The 19,062-nt window shown below is 42.6% G+C and overlaps 1 protein-coding gene across 1 annotated transcript in view; it reads right to left on the bottom strand.

Moving 5' to 3' along the window:
• The window catches only part of PLPPR1 (phospholipid phosphatase related 1), a 343,057-nt gene that overhangs the window by 20,006 nt on the left and 303,989 nt on the right, over positions 1-19,062 (bottom strand). Inside the window, exons 5-7 of the mRNA XM_069766600.1 lie at positions 17,799-18,049; positions 4,221-4,397; positions 267-398 (exon numbers count right to left, since the gene is read on the bottom strand). Of these exons, the coding sequence (XP_069622701.1) occupies positions 267-398; positions 4,221-4,397; positions 17,799-18,049 (560 nt within the window). The remainder of the gene's footprint in view (positions 1-266; positions 399-4,220; positions 4,398-17,798; positions 18,050-19,062) is intronic.

The raw sequence follows: 19,062 nt of genomic DNA on the forward strand, positions 1-19,062 counted from the left end.
AAATACTTATTGTGCCCCCAAAATAAGAGGACATAACAAGGCAAAAAGGAGGCCAGACACAACATGTGCCCAAGTGCACAACATTTTGGACACATGAACCACTCTGATAAATTTGCCGTATTTTAATACCGTCCATACATTAGACGGCAATAGTAAATCTATCCAATTTTTTTTTTTCAATTCGTCAACAGTAATTTTAGTATGAACGATTTGTCCAGCGTCAGCTGGATGTAATAAAGACAACCGGATCCACAAATGAATAATACCTGTGCACTCAAAGTCTCCAGAGGGCTCTCCACTCTGGGAAAAGCCATCAGTGGCATTCCTCGTGTGTCTTCAGGCTTCGGCTTAGATGGAGCGCCATGTGTTCCTTGAAAATTGTGCACAACGCACAACCCCTGAGATAATAAAGATGCATTAGATCAGTAGAATTATATTGCCATTCAATGGCTGCATATCCGGTAGCGCAATAAAAAAATAAATAAATAAAAATGAGTACTCTTACAGGGGCTACCACCATCTTATTGTAAAAATGTGCAGCAATCACAATATGCTTTACTGGAAATCCATATTCCATCTTCCATGTCTTTTCATACACAGCCATGTAATAGGAAATCCCGGACAATCTCATTTACATCCATCTCAATATTACAGAATTATTCACATTATACTTTGCACTGAAGGAGCATATTTCCCACTATCTAACATGCCCTGGTACTGGCTGACGATGGGCTCAGCACTGATGGGCTAAAGCTGGCTGTCAGTGTGGTCACAGCACTGTGCAATGACTGAAATCCCACCGGCCGCGCCTCTGACTGTAAGAGGCTGCTGGGAGAATACAAAGGTTCATTTTTTTCACGATAGCCGGGCTTTCAGTGTGGCATCCGCATGTCTTTACAACGCCATTTGCCTGCGCACCAATCCCAAATCTGCAGGTTAACAGCATTTTTTTCCCCCTTAATGAAGCCCAATTGAAGGAATTATTTTTAGTGCAAAATATAAGCATATAAATAAAAAAATCATTAAGTAAGGAATGTCATTCTTTAACAAAAGACATTCATTAAGCAGGCTAATTACAAAATTTTAGCAAACAAAACACAAACATTTAAAGAGTACATACGTGGTCAAAATTGTTGGCACCCCTCGTTTAATGGCAGAAAAACCCACAATAGTCACAGAAATAACTTGAATCTGAGCAAAGTAATAATAAATAAAAATCTATGAAAATGAACAAATGAACGTCAGACATTGCATTTCAACCATGATTACACAGAATTGTTAACAAAATAAAACTCATGAAATAGGCCAGGACAGAAATGATGGCACTCCTGAAAATAATGTGACAAAAGGGACATGTTAAATCGTGGTGTGTCCAGTAACTAGCATCACAGGTGTCTATAATCTTGGAATCAGTGAGTGTTTGTGTATATAGGGCTACAGATACTCACTGTGCTGTTTGGTGACATGGTGTGTATCACACTCAACATGGACCAGAGGAAGCGAAGGAAAGAGTTGTCTCAGGAGATTAGAAAGATAATTATAGGCAAGCATGTTAAATGTAAAAATTATAAGACCATCTCCAAGCAGCTTGATGTTCCTGTGACTACAGTTGCACACATTATTCAGAAATTTAAGATCCATGGGACAGTAGCCAACCTCCCTGGACGTGACCGCAGGAGGAAACTTGATGACAAATCAAAGAGATGGATAATACCAATGGTAACAAAAGAGCCCAGAAAAACTTTTAAACAGATTAAAGGTGAGTTTCAAGCTCAAGGAACATCAGTGTCAGATCGCATCATCCATCTTTGTATGAGCCGAAGTAGACTTCATGGGAGATGACCAAGGAGGACACCATTGTTGAAAAAAAATCATAAAAAGCCAGACTGGAATTTGCCACACTACATGTTGATAAGCCACAAATCTTGTGGGAGAAAGTCCTAGGCAAGGCACATAGGCTCTATGTTCACAGATGGAAAAATGAAGCATAGCAAGAAAAGAACACTGTCCCTACTGTGAAACATGGAGGAGGCTCTGTTATGTTCTTGTAGCTGCTTTGCTGCATCTCGCACAGGGTGTCTAGAATCTGTGCAGGGTACATTGAAATCTCAAGTCTATCAAGGGATGCTAGAGAGAAGTGTGCTGCCCAGTGTCAGAAAGCTTGGTCTCAGTAGTACATCATGGGTCTGGCAACAGGATAGTGACCCAAAACCCACAGCTAAAACACCCAAGAATGGCTAACAGGAAAACATTAGACTATTCTGAAGTGGCCTTCTATGAGCCCTGACCTAAATCCTATTGAGAATCTTTGGAAAGAGGTGAAACATGCCATCTGGAAAAGGCAACCTTGAAACACGAGACAACTGGAGCAGTTTGCTCTTGAGGAGTCGGCCAAAATACCTGTCCAGAGGTGCCGAAGTCTCATTGACAGTTACAGGAATCATTTGATTGCAGTGATTGCCTCAAAAGGTTATGCAACAAAATATTAAGTTAAGGGCACCATTATTTCTGTCCAGGCCTATTTCATGAGTTTTATCTTTTTTAAATTCTGTGGAAGCATGGTTGGAAAGTAATGTCTGAATTTTATTTGTTCATTTTCATAGATTTTTTTTATTTATTATTACCTTTGTCAGATTCAAGTCATTTATGTGACCATTGTGGATTTTTCTGTCATTACACGAGGGGTACCAACAATTTTGACCACGTGTGTAACTGTCACTTTAATTTGTAATATATCTTATCACAGAAATCTGCATCTTTCTCCATCAGGACTGATCATTCATTTAAAAAAAATCTCAATTCATGGGCGCCTCCCTTCTTGCGATGCTGCCCTCCTGCTTGCTTTGTGTGGATGACATGTCTCCTCGGCACTGCGCTCTTGCACAGGCGCACTTCTTTGCCGTGTTGAGGGTAAAGCAAAGTACTGCCGTTCTCAGGTGCTGACAAAGGTCAAAGATGCCCGGTGCATGCGCACTGCAGCAGAAGTGCTGTGCCGAGGAGACAGTGGATGACAAAAGGACGCGTCATCCACATGAAGCAAGCAGGAGGACAGGGATCGTAAGATGGGGAGAGCCGTACCAAAAACCAGTGACGCCCATCAGACTGCACGGCTCCCCAGGTGAGTATAACAAATGGTCTTTTTCTTCTCTTGCAGGTCAGGTTGGGGGCAGATATACAGTACAGACCAAAATTTGAACACACCTTCTTAACAAAAAAGTGTGAAACAACTGAAATTATGTCTTATATTCTAGGTTCTTCAAAGTAGTGTTAAGTATATAATTCCACATGTGTTAATTCATAGTTTTGATGCCTTCAGTGTGAAAGTACAATTTTCATAATCCTGAAAATACAGAAAAATCTTTAAATGAGAAGGTGTGTCCAAACTTTTGGTCTGTACTGTACAGCATTATGGAATGCAGTATATCAGCCCTGAAAGGTGATGGCCGTATCTCTTATCGGCCAAACATGGCGACAGGTTCACTTTAAGACAGATTTTCCCATGAATTGAGTATTTTGAAAATGAATGATCAATCCTGGTTGAGAAAGAAGCAGATTTCTCTGACAAGATGATTTGTAATTAGTGATGAGCGCATGCTTGCGGGTCCTCCGAGTATTTTTTAGTGCTCGGAGATTTAGTTTTTCTTGCCGCAGCTGAGTGATTTACATCTGTTAGCCAGCATAAGTACATGTGGGGATTCCCTAGCAACAAGGCAACCCCCACATGTACTGCTGGCTAACAGATGTAAATCATTCAGCTGCGGCAAGAAAAACTAAATCTCCGAGCACTAAAAATACTCAGAGGACCCCCGAGCGTGCTCGAGAAATCTCAAGTAACGAGTATATTCGCTCATCACTAATTGCAATGTATTGACAAGTATATTTAGATTTATGAAATAAAAATGGAAACGATTACTTTTTAAATAATTGGCACTGCCTAATATGCCTAATGGCAGTCGGAGAGTCATGCATGCCCCCAATGTGGCTCATTCTACTGCCACAGTGCCTTAAAAAATATTAATATTGATGGCCTATCAGTAGGATAGGTCATCAACATCTGATTGGTGAAGGTGTGACACCCGGCACCCATACTGATCAGCTGTTCCTTGTGCCAGCAGTGGCTGGATGCTCTGAGTTGTGAAAACGTACAGCACAACTCCATCAATATGGCCAAGTATCGCACATCCACTCCGAATCCGAATGAATATAAAGATGCCACTTACCAAAAACAAAGCCACAGCAGTGCCCAGAATGAAACCACCGATAACATCCACACAGTGGTTTCTGTATTCAGATACACGATTCAGTCCGGTAAGAAATGCAGAACAAAGGGTCCCAAGGCAGAGGACGGGTTTAGCTAGTCTGCTGCTTTTCGTTTTAATTGTGCTCGTGATGTACATCTGAAACAGAAGAGAGAATCTCTTGTCAGTTCAAAGGGATTATGACTCTTAACTGTGTCATCAAAAGGATTTAAAAGTTCTGCAAGACACATCTGGAATTGTAAAGTGCCTACCTGAAAAGCATTATTTACAGACAGCCAGAACATACTAATAGGCTACAACAATCTATGGCATGGGCTGATGGACACAAGTGAAGAATTGGAAACCACAGGGTTACTATGAAGTGAATCAGCTCAGACACATTGGAATAATGTCGTACCTTACCTACCTACATACCGATTTTACTGGGCTAACCATTTAATGTACCGTTCATTCGGCAGATGTCACTGTTCTATAGCCAAATTGGTTCCGAGATGAAAACAGTTGATCTCAACTAATTATGTGGTGCTGAAAACTAATAGGATGCTTTCATTTGCGATTTGACTCTAATTTTCAAGATCCAGAGGAAGTTGTAATTACTTATGACACCTTAGAAAAATAGTCTTCATTATTTCATCATCATTATTGCATTGTTAGTAGCTATTCTATTACATCACCTATTTAGTCTATTGAGCGTTCAGTATTCTATCATTTTAGGGTGACCAAACAAAAACCGTCAATTTAGCTCCGATAACATAATCCTAATTACAGTTGCATCACTAACTTTTATAAGTGCTCTCTGTGTAAGGTATACAATTTTAGGATTTCTTTGCTTACTTTTTTAGCATATTGACATGATTCTATAAGTTTTTTTAGATATGCCTTGTTCTTGCATTAACAAAGTGGATCGTTTTTGCTGTAGATGCGAATCAGTCACTTTGGCGGCAGAAAGGCAAAACTTGACTATCATGATAAGGAAGGCATACAACCTGTATTTTGGCTGTAGAATAGGAAATCACAACAAGTGTTGAACTCCACACATATGCTGTAATAGATATGCATCACATCTTACACAGGAATTGGGAAGGAACAATGTATGCCTTTTGCAGTCCCAATAATCTGGAGAGAGCCATCCGATCACGCTATCAATTGCTATTTCTGCATGTGCCTTCTGAGAAAAAGAGGACTTTAACTCTATAGTGCCACCTGTTGGAAGTAGCGATCCTACAAGTCACTTCAATTCTGTGTTTGGTGGTTGGTGTGTATGCAATTGTATTTTGCCAGGTCCCCATCACTAGTCTGTTTGTATCTCGCATCCGGTGTTCCTGTTATTCCTCCATAGTTAGTCCCTGTTTCCTGCTACAGCTTCGATGGTGTCTGAATCCTGAAACCCCAAATGCGGTACCTCATCTCCGTATCGGCGGTATTTGTTTGCCACCCTTGAGGCACAATACCCAGGCCAAAACTGTGAGCCTATCCCTGTGGCCATCCAGTCTGCACCGTGTGAACCTGTCCCAGTAGACATCCAGTCTGCACTGTGTAAAACTGTCCCTGTGGACGTCCTGTCTGCACAGGGAGAACCTGTCTCAATGGCCGTCCTGTCCACACAGTAAAAACTTGCCCCAAGTGGCCATCCTGTCTGAATTTGTCCCAAGAGGCAACCCTATCTTAACTTGTCCCAAGAGGCCATCCTGCTTTGTCTGAGAATCTGAAGCAACGTCTCTGCCCTTTGATGTCAGCAACTAATGACATCGCCCTGGAGTGGCATCTGGCAGTTACCTGTGGCACGAGTCTGATCTCACTATTAGATGCTCCAGCGAACACCACGTTAGCTGCTTAGTCACGCCCCTCAAGTTTAAGTCTGATCTGTGGCACAGTGCATCCACGAACCACGTGTGCCACTGTGGCCTACCTTATAACACTCTCACACCTCTCCAGTCTATCTGTAACTCTGCTGCCGGACTAATTCATCTCTCTTTTTGCTACTCTCCTGCTTCCCCTTTGCAGTTCCTTCTTTGGCTCCCAGTTTGCCAGCATATCCTGTTCAAACTCCTAACACTGACTTACAAAGTGGTCCATAACCTTTCTCCTCCGTGTATCTCCGTACTAATCTCCTGGTATCTTCCCTCACGCAATCTCCAGTCCTCCCAAGACATCATTCTCTTCTCCACATGTATTAATTTCTCACATAATCGCGTCCAAGACTTCTCCCGAATATCCCCATTCTTCAGAAATTCTGTGCTCCAACACGGCTGATTAGCCATCAGATTTGGATCCTTCAGACGGAACCTGAAAATCCATCTCTTCAAGAAAGCTTACAACCTACAATAACCACGCTGCCACCTCAACACCACCAAAGCCACTGCAACACCCCAACCTATTGTCTCCTTCCCCAAGAAGCAAGAAGAAGGTCTTATTCCCTCATTACCAGTCTATCATTGTTAGTTTGTTTACTTTAAGTGATATTTGCATTTTGTTTGTAACACCTCATGTACAACACCATGGAATTAGTGGTGCTATATAAATAATTAATAATAATAGCCGCCTTCTGGGAAGGATTATCTGGGAGGATCAAGGACAGGTTGGATGGATATGACATTTCAACCTCTCCAGATGATCTAATCTCCTTGGCAATCCTAATCAACGTCCAGTTTCAAGCATGAACCAAAGAGGTATTTTGTGAGAGGCGACTGGCTTGTCTAGCTCCATCTCTCCAAAGATGATTCTTTTTTCAGCTTACTGAAACATTTGTGATGGCCAAACCAATGCAGATCGATAGAGTTAGGCTAGGAGAGCAGCAGCAGCCAGACTGTGGTTGTGCCAAAGAAGTGTGCTTCAGCTGTGATAGCGCGGAGAACTTTTTTCTTGACTGTTCTAAATGGTTGAAACTCCTAAACCTACAGCCCATGGGTGAAGCTTCCCTAGGTGAGAGAGGAAGTTCTTCACCACTGACTTTGAACATTTCTGTGGGCTGTGGAGGAGGTTGCTACATCGAAATAAGCTTCCTTGACTCTGGTGCATGGGAAATTCTTTTACAGCAAGCTGTTGTCGATTGTTATTTCCCATCCGATGCCTCCAGAGTCTGCTGAGAGTGCCAAATGTTGAAGGGAATTCGGAAGTCATCGCAGAACCAGTAGAGCTACAAATCGGAGCACTTTATTCAGAGAAAATTGCTTTCATTGTGCTTACTGACATTTTTCAACCCCCTTCTCTTAGGTCTTCCATGGCTGAAAACTCATGAGTCTGTGCTTGATTGGAAGTCCAGTGAGGTACTTCAATTGGGAGTGACGTGTCATAAGAAATGTCTGGTTCCTGTTCTTCCTGCTGGATCACCAGTGCTGCCATCCTCTCCGGCAGGCGATGATTCCAATGGCTGGTTTCCTAAAGACCAACTGCCTTAAGAACAGAAGAACATATCCTGGTTGAAATGAATGTGAAAAATGAATCCATAATAGGTATCTTCTAGTTCCCAGTGGTCATGGGAAGACATACTCAAGGCAGAGGCATCCTGTAAGTCACTACTGTCGACCAATCAGGAGAAGGATTCCTAATCCATCTCTGTTTCTTCCGAGGGAACATCTTTTCCTGCCAGACTAAAAGAGACTCAACAAATTAGGGTTCCTATTTTCAAAGATGCTCTGTTCTGCTCTGATGATATCCTGCCGGTGAGAGACATTTTGGCCAAGAAGAAGGTGGGAGACGTTACTTTTCTTCCTGTGGCTTGGAGAGAACATGGTCCTGATAAGAGGTTGTGGGAGTCCAGGAGGAAGAATCTGGCTCCATCTTCTCTGCAAAGAATAATTAGAAGCCTGAAGAAGAGGTGGCATAAGGGGGTTACTGTATCTCTAGGCTCATCGACCCTGGTGTTCCCTTTTCCCTCCAATCAGGGACACCGGCTCACTCACCACCATGGCCCGCAGTGCGGTCCCCAGGGTACTCCTGCCTCCTGCCTCCTCTGTGCATTCCACAATGTGTCCCAGTGGCATGCCTAGGGCATAAATGCGCGGTCTCCCATTTTCTTAAAGGGGCAGCATGTGCACATGATAAATGCTCCCAGCAACAGATGGGAGGCATTTTATTACATTTGTATTCACCTGCAAGGTATCTCCAAGCCAATGTCTTGGAGCCATCTTGAATAAAAGGCACTTTCCCCTACTAAGAGGTGTTTGAGCAACTCCTATAGTTTTGTGTTAGGTGGTTGGTATGTTTGCAACTGTATGTTGCAAGGTCTCCTGTCCCTGGTCTTGCATCCTGTATTCCCATTAGTCTGCCATAGTTTGTCCTTGTTTCCTACGACCACTTAGGCGGTGTTCAAGTCTTGAAACCTCGACTGTGGTACCTGTACCCCATGGCCGCATCGGCGGCACCTGTCTGCTACCCTGGAGGCTGAATACCCAAGCCAGAACTGTGAACCTTTCCCTGTGGCTGTCCAGTCTACACCATGTGAACCTGTCCCAGTGGCCTTCCAGTCTGCACTGTGTGAACCTATCCATGTGACCGTCCTGTCTGCAAAGGGAGAACCTGTCCCAGTGGCCATCCTGTCCACACAGTGAGAACTTTTCCCCAGTGGCTGTCCTGTCTGAATTTGTCCCAAGAGGTCATCCTTGTCCCAAGTGGCCATCCTGCTTTGTCTGGGAATCGGAAGTAAGTTTACCCTTTAGGGTCAGCAGTTACTACCGGACGCTGCTGTTTAGTGGCACCTGACAGCTACCTGCCGCACAAGTCTGACTGTGATGGTGTGATATGCTATGTGGGTATCATTTTTGTGTATATTTCTATTTTATTTATTTTTATGGTGTTCTCTTGTAGAAGGAGTTATTTGCTAATTGATGAATGGCTGTTGCTGTCATCTGATATCAGCCCCCAAAGTATTGTATTGTTTGCTAATATGCTAATGACATGTTGACCTAGCTTGTTGAAACAATGAGCCTCTGAGACCATCCCCCTCCTGACCTGTGAATGAGGAGGGAGACTTAAAATATCAAGGAGGTGAGAAACAGATCATTCCTGTGTGGAATGATGATTTGTTCACAGCATCTCAGAGAGAAAGAAGAGTATATAGACTATGCTATCCTCTGTCTGCTGGATTGTTGAACTTTTATCCTGTTACTGAACTGCATTCGCATTCTGGACTATTTTATTCTTTGTGTGGTGGATCGTATATGGACCTTTCGTATTTTTGCCTAAATAAATGGCTTGGGATTGTTCACTATTCGCTGGCTCTGTTGATTGTGTGGCACCGGAGAAGGACCCCGTGACACTGACCTCACCACTAGAGGCTCCAGCGAATTCCAAGGTAGCTGCTTAGTCACTCCACTCCAGGGTAAGTCCGGTCTTTGGCACAGTGGGTCAACGAACCATGTGCGCCACCTATGAACGTAACATTTTTGTTATATATTCTACAAAGTTGAACTGTGCTCAAACTATACCTGAACCCAACGGTTATACATTACATAGATAGGCCTTCCTCTTTTTATCCCTCCTGTATGAGACTTCACTTTAATATGTCATGTATTTTTTAGTATTTCCATTAATAAAATGTACTGTTCTTTATTCTATTTGGTGGTTCATGGTTATTCCATTATTTGTTCTTTTGTTCTGAGATTTTAGGAGTACTCCACCTCCTTAAAATTTTCTTTGTGTGGGAGAATTTAACAGTCTCCATAGTTCCCGGTCACCGTCGTTTATGATGCAATGTGCTATTTGAATATTTTCCAATTAATGGAACCTCTGAAAATAAGTCATAATCGAGAGGACTGAAGGCTCTTCATCGATTTGTCCACAACAAGACTAAAAGCTGTGTTGATACATAATGGCAATGCACTACCTTCAATTCCAGTTGGTTAAGCAGTCCACATGAAAGAAATCTATGACAACATGAAACAGCTGTTGAGGTGCCTGAACTATGACCAATATTTGCCTCTCTGGTGACTTAAAGGTGGTTTCCCTATTACTTGGTCTCCAGAATGGATACACAAAGTACTGCTGCTTTTTGTGTGAGTGGTGCAAGAGAATATCTCTACAATAAAAGAGACTGGCCTCTCCAACATTCACTTCAGCCAGGGAGTATAAATGTCCTGCATCCAGCCATTGTTGACCCAGATAAGATTTTGTTACCACCATTGCATATCAAATTGGGTCTAATGAAGAACTTTGTAAGGGCAATCGATAAAAATGCAAAAGCATTCAAGTATCTCATTGATACATTTCCAAGTTTGAGTCCTTGAGTCCTTGCCCAGAGAACGTAAGTATTTTTTTGGTGTATTAGCTTGTGTTGTATTGCCTTAATCTGTATGTTTCTATTCCACAGGAGTTGGTGCTTAACTTTTGTAAATGTTTGATAGTAATGTGTTTTTTTCTTCTTTTTTCACAGCACATGGAGCAGCACTCTTGACCCTGGTTCTGGAGCGGTCGTTCATCAAACAGCCACGGACCCGTCCCAGGCTTCCAGCAGCGCTGCAGCAAGTGGTCCTGTCACACAGACTGGAGACCAGGAAGCTGGTCCATCAGGTGTTCCCCTGTTCCAGTCCTCTGCCTCTTTTTTGGGCTCTTCCTGGCAGCGGCAGAGGGCCTCAAACAGGTCACTAATGCCCAAGTTTTTGCACTTGAGCTCGGCCTTTCATGATGGCGATGGGTGACCGACTGGATACTGCCATTAGCCATATGAATACACATATCCAGGAGGTCACCAAAAGCTTTGACCAAGTGAAAGCCAACCTCCAGAGGCCAGCACATCATTTTTTTAATCAAATTGAACAGGGCATGTCGTTACACCTTACTCCTGATCTCCAGCTTAGGGTCATGCAGGCCTGCAATGCTGCTTACGTGCAGGTGATGCAGCAGAGTCGGTATTTTCAGCAGACAGTGGTGGGATATCCACTTGTGCCAACACTGTCACGCTTGACCTCAATGCCGAGATCTGCTGCATGCCACTGCGCAGCCAGCTCCATTCCAAGCACTGCCGGACACCACTACAGCACCACCACCATGCCGAGTGCTGTTGGACAGCCCACCGCCACCACCATGACAACTGTTGCTCCTGCTTGGACCTCCTCCACTGCCACCATGCAGCAGCAGAAACAGCAGTAACCAGACCCTGGCATGGCGTTCCCCACCACCACCATGCACCAGCAGCAGCTGGACCCTGGCATGGCCTTCCCCACCACCACAACCATGCAGCAGCTGCAGCACATGGACCCTGGCATGGCCTTCCCCATACAGAGGAACACACAACCACAACCATACAGAGGCATACGGACCCTGACAGGTCGGCCACCATGGCCAGGCTGCTAGAAATTAGCTCAATGAGGCTCCCCTTACCGCAGCGCCGATCCCAAAAAGGGAAAGGAAAGAAGAAATAGAGGACTATCGCTATCCCTCCCCCCTCACCTCCCAATGTGTCTGTAATGTCTGGTTTGTCTCACCCTTCCAATGTGTCTCTGCCCTCTCATGCATCAAGCCCCATCCCCGAACTGCCAGACCCCAGTAATTTAATTACCCCTTCTCCTGCCACCCCAACGTCATCCAGTTAGTCAAGCTTCACAGCTACATACCCCCCATTTCCGACACTTTACCCCAAGCAGGCACAGTTAATTTTTTTTTGTGTAAAAATAAATAATAATGTTTTTTGCCCCAAATAATGTTTGGTTAATTGTGTATTTCTCTGCTGGCAACACACACCGTGCGCCGAATAAAACACTACGCCACACACTTTATTTTTTTGCCACCTCATAGCTCCAGTAGTTAGGAAGTACAACACTGCAGCTTTGTGTGTGTTTGGTATAGAGATATGAGGTGGCCCCAAAAATAATACTTGTATTTTCTCCATAATCTCTTCCTTCTGCTTACTCTGTGACTTTTGTTGCAGACTGAAGAGAAATACAAAGCAGAACTATACTCAACAGATCATTATGACACCTGACCTGGTGAGTAGAGAACTGCCTTTTATAACCTCCATTTTCTCTTCTGTATACGTAATCTATTTCACACAAAGTGAAGGGATGATAGAGGTCAAACAAGGCATGTCTATACATGTGTCAGAAATAGTGAATTCATGAGGCTGTTATTTGTGCATCATGAATTCATTATTTCTGACACCTGACTTGATAAGTATAGATCTGTTTTGTAAACAGTCGTCTCTTCAGTATGCGTCCAATAGATACTGCAGAACAGAATCAGGACGCAATGAAGTCAACAACATTACCACTAACAACCTAAGTGGTTTGTAGAGGAAATACATAGGAGACACGGTCAAGATAACAAAACACGTAGTTTATTAACAACAAATTTAGTAACATTTAAAACATAACTGGTACAGACCCAAACCCAACAGGACATTTTACACAATATTGTCCTGCCATGCCATACGTCCATTATTAGAATCAAAAAAGGCAGCAAATTGGTCCCGCATGTGGCCAACTGCAACAGTTGACCGCAGCGGGTGATGCTGGTAATCTGGCAATGGGTTTGCAACTGGTTCATCCAGTTCAATGTTGGGTCGCTCCTTAGCCATAATGTAATTGCAGAGAACCACACAGGCTTTGACCACCTCATCGACTGTCTCCATTTTTAGATTAATGGCTGTTGCAAGAATACACCATTTTGAGATTAGAATCCCAAAGGTACACTCTACTGTTCTTCGGGCCCTGGTCAGTCTGTAGTTAAAGATCCTTTTAGTGTAGTTCAAGTCCCGACTGGAATATGGCTTCAGTAGGTTTTCACACATCTGAAAGGCCTCATCCCCAACCATAACAAATGACATCGGTGGGCCTTGAGTGTTGGGGAGAGGTCGTGGCCGTGTAAAATTAAAATTTTTGCCATGCACACGTCAGCCCATATCCGAGTTCTTGAAAGTCTGGGAATCGTTGCCATGGCCAAAAGCTCCAATGTCCACAGCGATGAAGCGACAGTCCGCATCTGCCATTGCCATGAGCGCAACAGAAAAATATTTTTTGCAGTTGAAGTACTCCAATCCAGTTCTAGTGGGTTTGATAATGCGTATGTGCGTTCCATCCACCGCAACCAAACAGTTGGGGAAATCACACACTCCAGAATTTCTCTGCAATTCCCATCCACATGTCCTCGGTGGGTATGGGTATAAATTCATCCCGGAGAACAATTCACAAAGCCCGGCAGGTGTCCGCAACTATTCCAGACAAGGTGGAAATTCCAAGCCGGTACTGGAATTGGAGGGATGATAAGCTCTCTCCGGTTGCCAGAAATCTGTAATAAAATAAATAAAAAATAAATTACAATCAATTCTATTTATGGTGTTGTTCTGCTTAAGACATAATGGAAAATACAAAGAATACATGTCAAACCAACAATAATTATGACTGGCATTTGTTTAGAATTATTATGTACCTTAATGTAACCAGCAGACGTTCCTCTGCAGGAATCGCTCTACGGAGCTGGGTGTCCTGTCTCCGGATGGCTCCTTGGACACGACCAAGCAAATCCCGAAAAAAATCTTGAGACATCCGGGTATATTCTGGGAATTTGTCCGGGTTGGCATTAAGCTCGTCATATAGCATGTGATAGGCTCCACGGCTCTCCTGAAGTTCGATAATGGGGTGTCGCCAAAAATGCCGACGCCGTGTCCTTCTCTGTCTTTCTCCATTTTTTTGTTGCTCCCAAGCAAACGCACAGGCAAGAAACAGCTTGATGCTTAAATCCAGGTTGAAATAAAAGCTCTCCATGCGAAGATCCATCATGACACAGGATACAGCAGCACACTGTTAAGATTTCAGCAGTCCTAGGAGTCCTGGGTCTATATATAGATATCCCATAATACACGCCCTCTGTAGTCCCATTGGCGGTGTCTGGTTATCTAGATTTTTCTCCTGTAAAATTTTCCACCATGCGCACAAAAAACGCAAATGCAGAAAAAAATACATGGAAAAGCATGAAAACGCCGTGTTTTTTAAACCGCATGCCATGCACCATATGCGTCTAAACAAGCTGCGTTTGTACGCGTTTCCATGCGGTTTTTCCTTCATTTGTGGTTGCGGATTAAACGCTGTGGATTCTAACGCAAATGTGAAACTACCCTTAGATATTTGAATTGTTGCCAAGTTCCCTCTAAATAAATAACAGAAAATTGGTATAGCAAAATATTCTGCAACTTTACATTTGTAAAAATAATGTTTCAAAATACTCAAACTTTATTGCATTAATTATACAGTGCCTTGCAAAAGTATTCAGCCCCCTGGAACTTTTCAACCTTTTCCCACATATCGTGCTTCAAACATAAAGATACTAAATGTAAATGTTGGGGGAAGAATCAACAACAAGTGGAATACAATTGTGAAGTTGAATGAAATTTATTGGTTATTCTAAATTTTTGTGGAAATTCAAAAACTGAATAGTGGGGTGTGCAATATTATTCGGCCCCTTTACTTTCAGTGCAGCAAACTCACTCCAGAAGTTCATTGTGGACCTCTGAATGATCCAATGTTGTCCTAAATGCCTAATGATGATAAATATAATCCACCTGTGTGTAATCAAGTCTCCATATAAATGCACCTGCTCTGTGATAGTCTTAGGGTTCTGTTTGAAGCACAGAGAGCATTATGAAGACCAAGGAACACAACAGGCAGGTCCATGATACTGTTGTGGAGAAGTTTAAAGCCGGATTTGGATGCAAAATGATTTCCAAAACTTTAAACATACCAAGGAGTACTGTGCAAGCGATCATATTGAAATGGAAGGAGTATAATACCACTGCAAATCTACCAAGGCCCGGCCGTCCCTCTAAACTTTCATCTCAAACAAGTAGAAGACTGATCAGAGATGCAGCCAAGAGACCCATGTTCACTCTGAATGAACTGCAGAGATCTACAGCTGAGGGGGAACAGTCTGTCCATAGGACAACAATCAGTCGTACACTGCACAAATCTGGCCTTTATGGAAGAGTGGCAAGAAGAAAGACATTTCTCAAAGATATCCATAAAAAGTGTTGTTTAAAGTTTGCAACAAGCCACCTGGGAGACACACCAAACATGTGGAAGAAGGTGCTCTGGTCAGATGAAACCAAAATCGAACTTTTTGGCAACAATGCCAAACGATATGTTTGGCGTAAAGGCAACACAGCTCATAAACCTGAACACATCATCCCCACTGTCAAACATGGTGGTGGCAGCATCATGGTTTGGGCCTGCTTTTCTTCAGCGGGGACAGGGAAGATGGTTAAAATTGATGGGAAGATGGATGGAGCCAAATACAGGACCATTCTTGAAGAGAACCTGTTGAACTCTGCAAAAGACGTGAGACTGGGACGGAGATTTGTCTTCCAACAAGACAATGTTCCGAAACATAAAGCAAAATCTACAATGGAATGGTTCACAAATAAACGTATCCAGGTGTTAGAATGGCCAAGTCAAAGTCCAGACCTCAATCCAATCGATAATCTGTGGAAAGAGCTGAAAACTGCTGTTCACAAACGATCTCCATCAAATCTCACTGAGCTCGAGCTGTTTGCCAAGGAAGAATGGGCAAGAATTTCAGATTCTCGATGTACAAAACTGATAGAGACATACCCCAAGCGACTTGCAGCTATAATCGCAGCAAAAGGTGGAGCAACAAAGTATTAAGTTAAAGGGGCCGAATAATATTGCACGCCCACTTTTCAGTTTTTGAATTTCCACAAAAATTTAAATTAACTAATATATTTCATTCAACTTCACAATTGTGTTCCACTTATTGTTGATTCTTCACCAAAAACTTACATTTGGTATCTTTATGTTAGAAGCATGATATGTGGGAAAAGGTTGAAAAGTTCAATGGGGCCGAATACTTTCGCAAGGCACTGTATGTAGCATTAAAAGGAAAACTCCTTTATATCATAGAAATAAGAGCAATCTAAACATTTTCATTGTCAGATTTGAATTCAGGCAGTTAAAATAATTAAGTAATGGCTCATCTCATTACCGAACCTGACAACTTTTGAAAATGTGTAGAACAGTGTGTGACCTAATGAAGGATCAATCGCTTTGAATTTTAACATGCTCAATCCTTATCTCTCAGGAAACATAAGCCACTAACAGCTGTCTAGCAGCGCACTACTTCCCTTTATCTATTGACAACACCAAACAAGAAGGTGTATGGTGCAGGGCGGCAGAAGGAACAGCGGAAGGAAAAATGAATCGTTTTTGAACAAATAGTCGGCCAACAACTATTGAAGATTTTTGGCCACTGAATACTAAAATGTTCTTACTAAAAACCATACTACCACTACTACCTTAAATGGATTGTTCACCTTTGGGGACTTTTTCCTTACTTAAGTGCTTACAATTGGGGCTGAACAATTAAAAAACATATTTTTTTAATTGGATTTCAATAAAAATGTTGCACCGTTGTCTTTCAATAGTCACTGTTCTGCACTGTCCATTGCTGCCTGTAAAATCAGGTAACAGAGTTGACCACATTATGTTTTCTTTATCAGATGTGTTGAAGACATGATTTTGTGGCACTTAATATTGTGTGTATATGACAGGTTCATCTCCTGCTCTTGTTAGCACTTTCCTCACAGACTTCACAGCTCTCCAGTCCATAAAATGGCTGCCGGTGGAGGAGCAGTGCCCAGATCTGACCATCAGTCTTGTCCAATTGTAAAACACCCCGATAGAACAGCTGTATTTTCTATTACAGGATACTGATGGACAGGTCTGGTCACTGCTCCTCCACCAGCAGCCATTTTATGGACTGGAGAGCTGTGAAGTCTGTGACGAAAGTAGCCTGCAGTCTGCGTGTACTAATTGTTATGATAGAATGGGTCATGCTCAAGAGTTCAGAGATCAGCTTGGCCCTATAATAGGATGCCACCGTTGTAACAAGTCAGCTCATGACATTTCTTCCTTCCTAAATATTCAGCGATCAACAATGAGTGGCATTATAGCATTATTTTTCACAATTACACCACACTTACTATTAATTGACTTAATGTTAATTAATTGTCATTCCAAACTACAACTTACCCCACAAAACACAAGCCCTCATACAACTATTTAGAAAAAAAATATAAAATAAATAATTCAAAGCTAATGTAATAAGGAGAGGCAAAAAGATGGAACTGCAAAAACGCAAAAATAGTCCATCATCATGAAAGTTTTAAGTATACTTCAGTGATCCAAGTTGAAGAAGGGGCATATGGTATAGGAAATTAGTCAATTATTTTTGTAATACTACTGATAAACACTAGGGGGCAACCGTGCTCTATTGTTGTAATACAGATTTTCGGTAAAATCTGAGCTCTTTTGATGGTCGCAGTAATAAAGCGAAGATTAAATATAAAAACAATATAAGGCTGAAGTGCTGAGCTAAACAATACTGAAATGGTTGCAGGAGATGTCTACCATTTTATTTGTAGCCTTTTCCTGGAGTATTACATTTATCTTTGCACTTATTTTTATTAATGCATACTTCGTCCATGAAATAATGTAATGAGTGCTATCTATAGTGGCAGAATTGGCTCTATGGGACAAAAGTTACGATACACGTAGTTTCCATTACAATCCACTCTCTCACACGAAGCCTTTTACTTACTGTTGCATATAATGCAGAGTAAATGCTCAGAGCAGCGTGCTTGGATGGAAATGACCGCCTGGCCGTCTCAATCACTTCAGGATCACCAGTGCAGATATTTCCATTGCTGATAAACAGGTGGTGGGCAAGACACTCTGTCCCCGTGTAATTTGGTTTGCACACAGTCAAGAAATAGGGAGTGAGGTTGCCTGTCACTACTTGACCCGCATTTACAAAAATGTCTGTTGCAAACAGGCCAAAGGCAAAAACACCTGCAAGAAAGAAGAGAATGTCTTTAGAATCATTCAGTTATATGCTGTTATTCCGCATGGTATTAGTCCACTACCTGTCCACTACTTAGCCAACCCCTGATCAATCACTATAGCACCCCCAAGTAAAATAATATCACTTATACTTACCTCTGATGTCTGCGCCATTCCAGTGGTATCAGCACAGCTCTACCTGGGGCTTGCATGACATTGTTATGTCATGCAATCACTGTGGCCAATCAGCAGTTGCTTCACTCTCCCCCTCTTTGGAAAAATCAGACACCTAGAGGGAGTTAGAGATCAGCTGTAGCTTTGTTTTCCTCCGGATGTAAGCTATGTTCTATGCAGGGGACAGTGGGTTGGAACCTGATTTCCCACAGGGATTGCATGGCATAACAACGTCACATGAGCCCCGGGAGAGCTTGTTAAGACACTGCTGGAACATAGCCAGTGAGTATAGTTGTTATTATTTTACTTGGGGGTAACAGTGATTAAGATGGAGTTGTCCAAGTGGTGAACAATCCAATTTAAATGGGTTCTCCTGTTTCAGAAAACCCCTGTACCCTAGTGGTAATTTTTTGTAAAAAAAAATCTCTACTGCTGCTGCCGATGTCTATTGCTCCCCAAATACTCATCATGAATACGCAGCTTCATACAAACTGCAGCCAGGGGAGAGGAATCTTATGAAATCGGAGATCACCGTTAATCATTATGAAACAAAAAAAATTATCATTTCTCAGAATTATTTTCTCACAATTAGTGATGACGAGTGAGTGTGCTTGTTTCTTGAGATTTCCAAGCATGCCCGGGTGGTCTCCGAGTATCTTGGGCGTGCTCGTAGATTATGTTTGTGTCTCCACAGCTGCATGATTTGTGGCTGCTAGACAACCTGAACACATGCGGCGGTTGCCTGTTTGTTAGGGAATCCCCATATGTATTCAGCCTGTCTAGCAGCCACAAATCATGCAGCTGCGGGGACACAAACATAAAACACGAGCACGCGCAAGATACTCGGA

Source organism: Ranitomeya imitator, chromosome 1 (genome assembly GCF_032444005.1).
Source record: "Ranitomeya imitator isolate aRanImi1 chromosome 1, aRanImi1.pri, whole genome shotgun sequence".
Taxonomy (NCBI): Eukaryota; Metazoa; Chordata; class Amphibia; order Anura; family Dendrobatidae; genus Ranitomeya; species Ranitomeya imitator.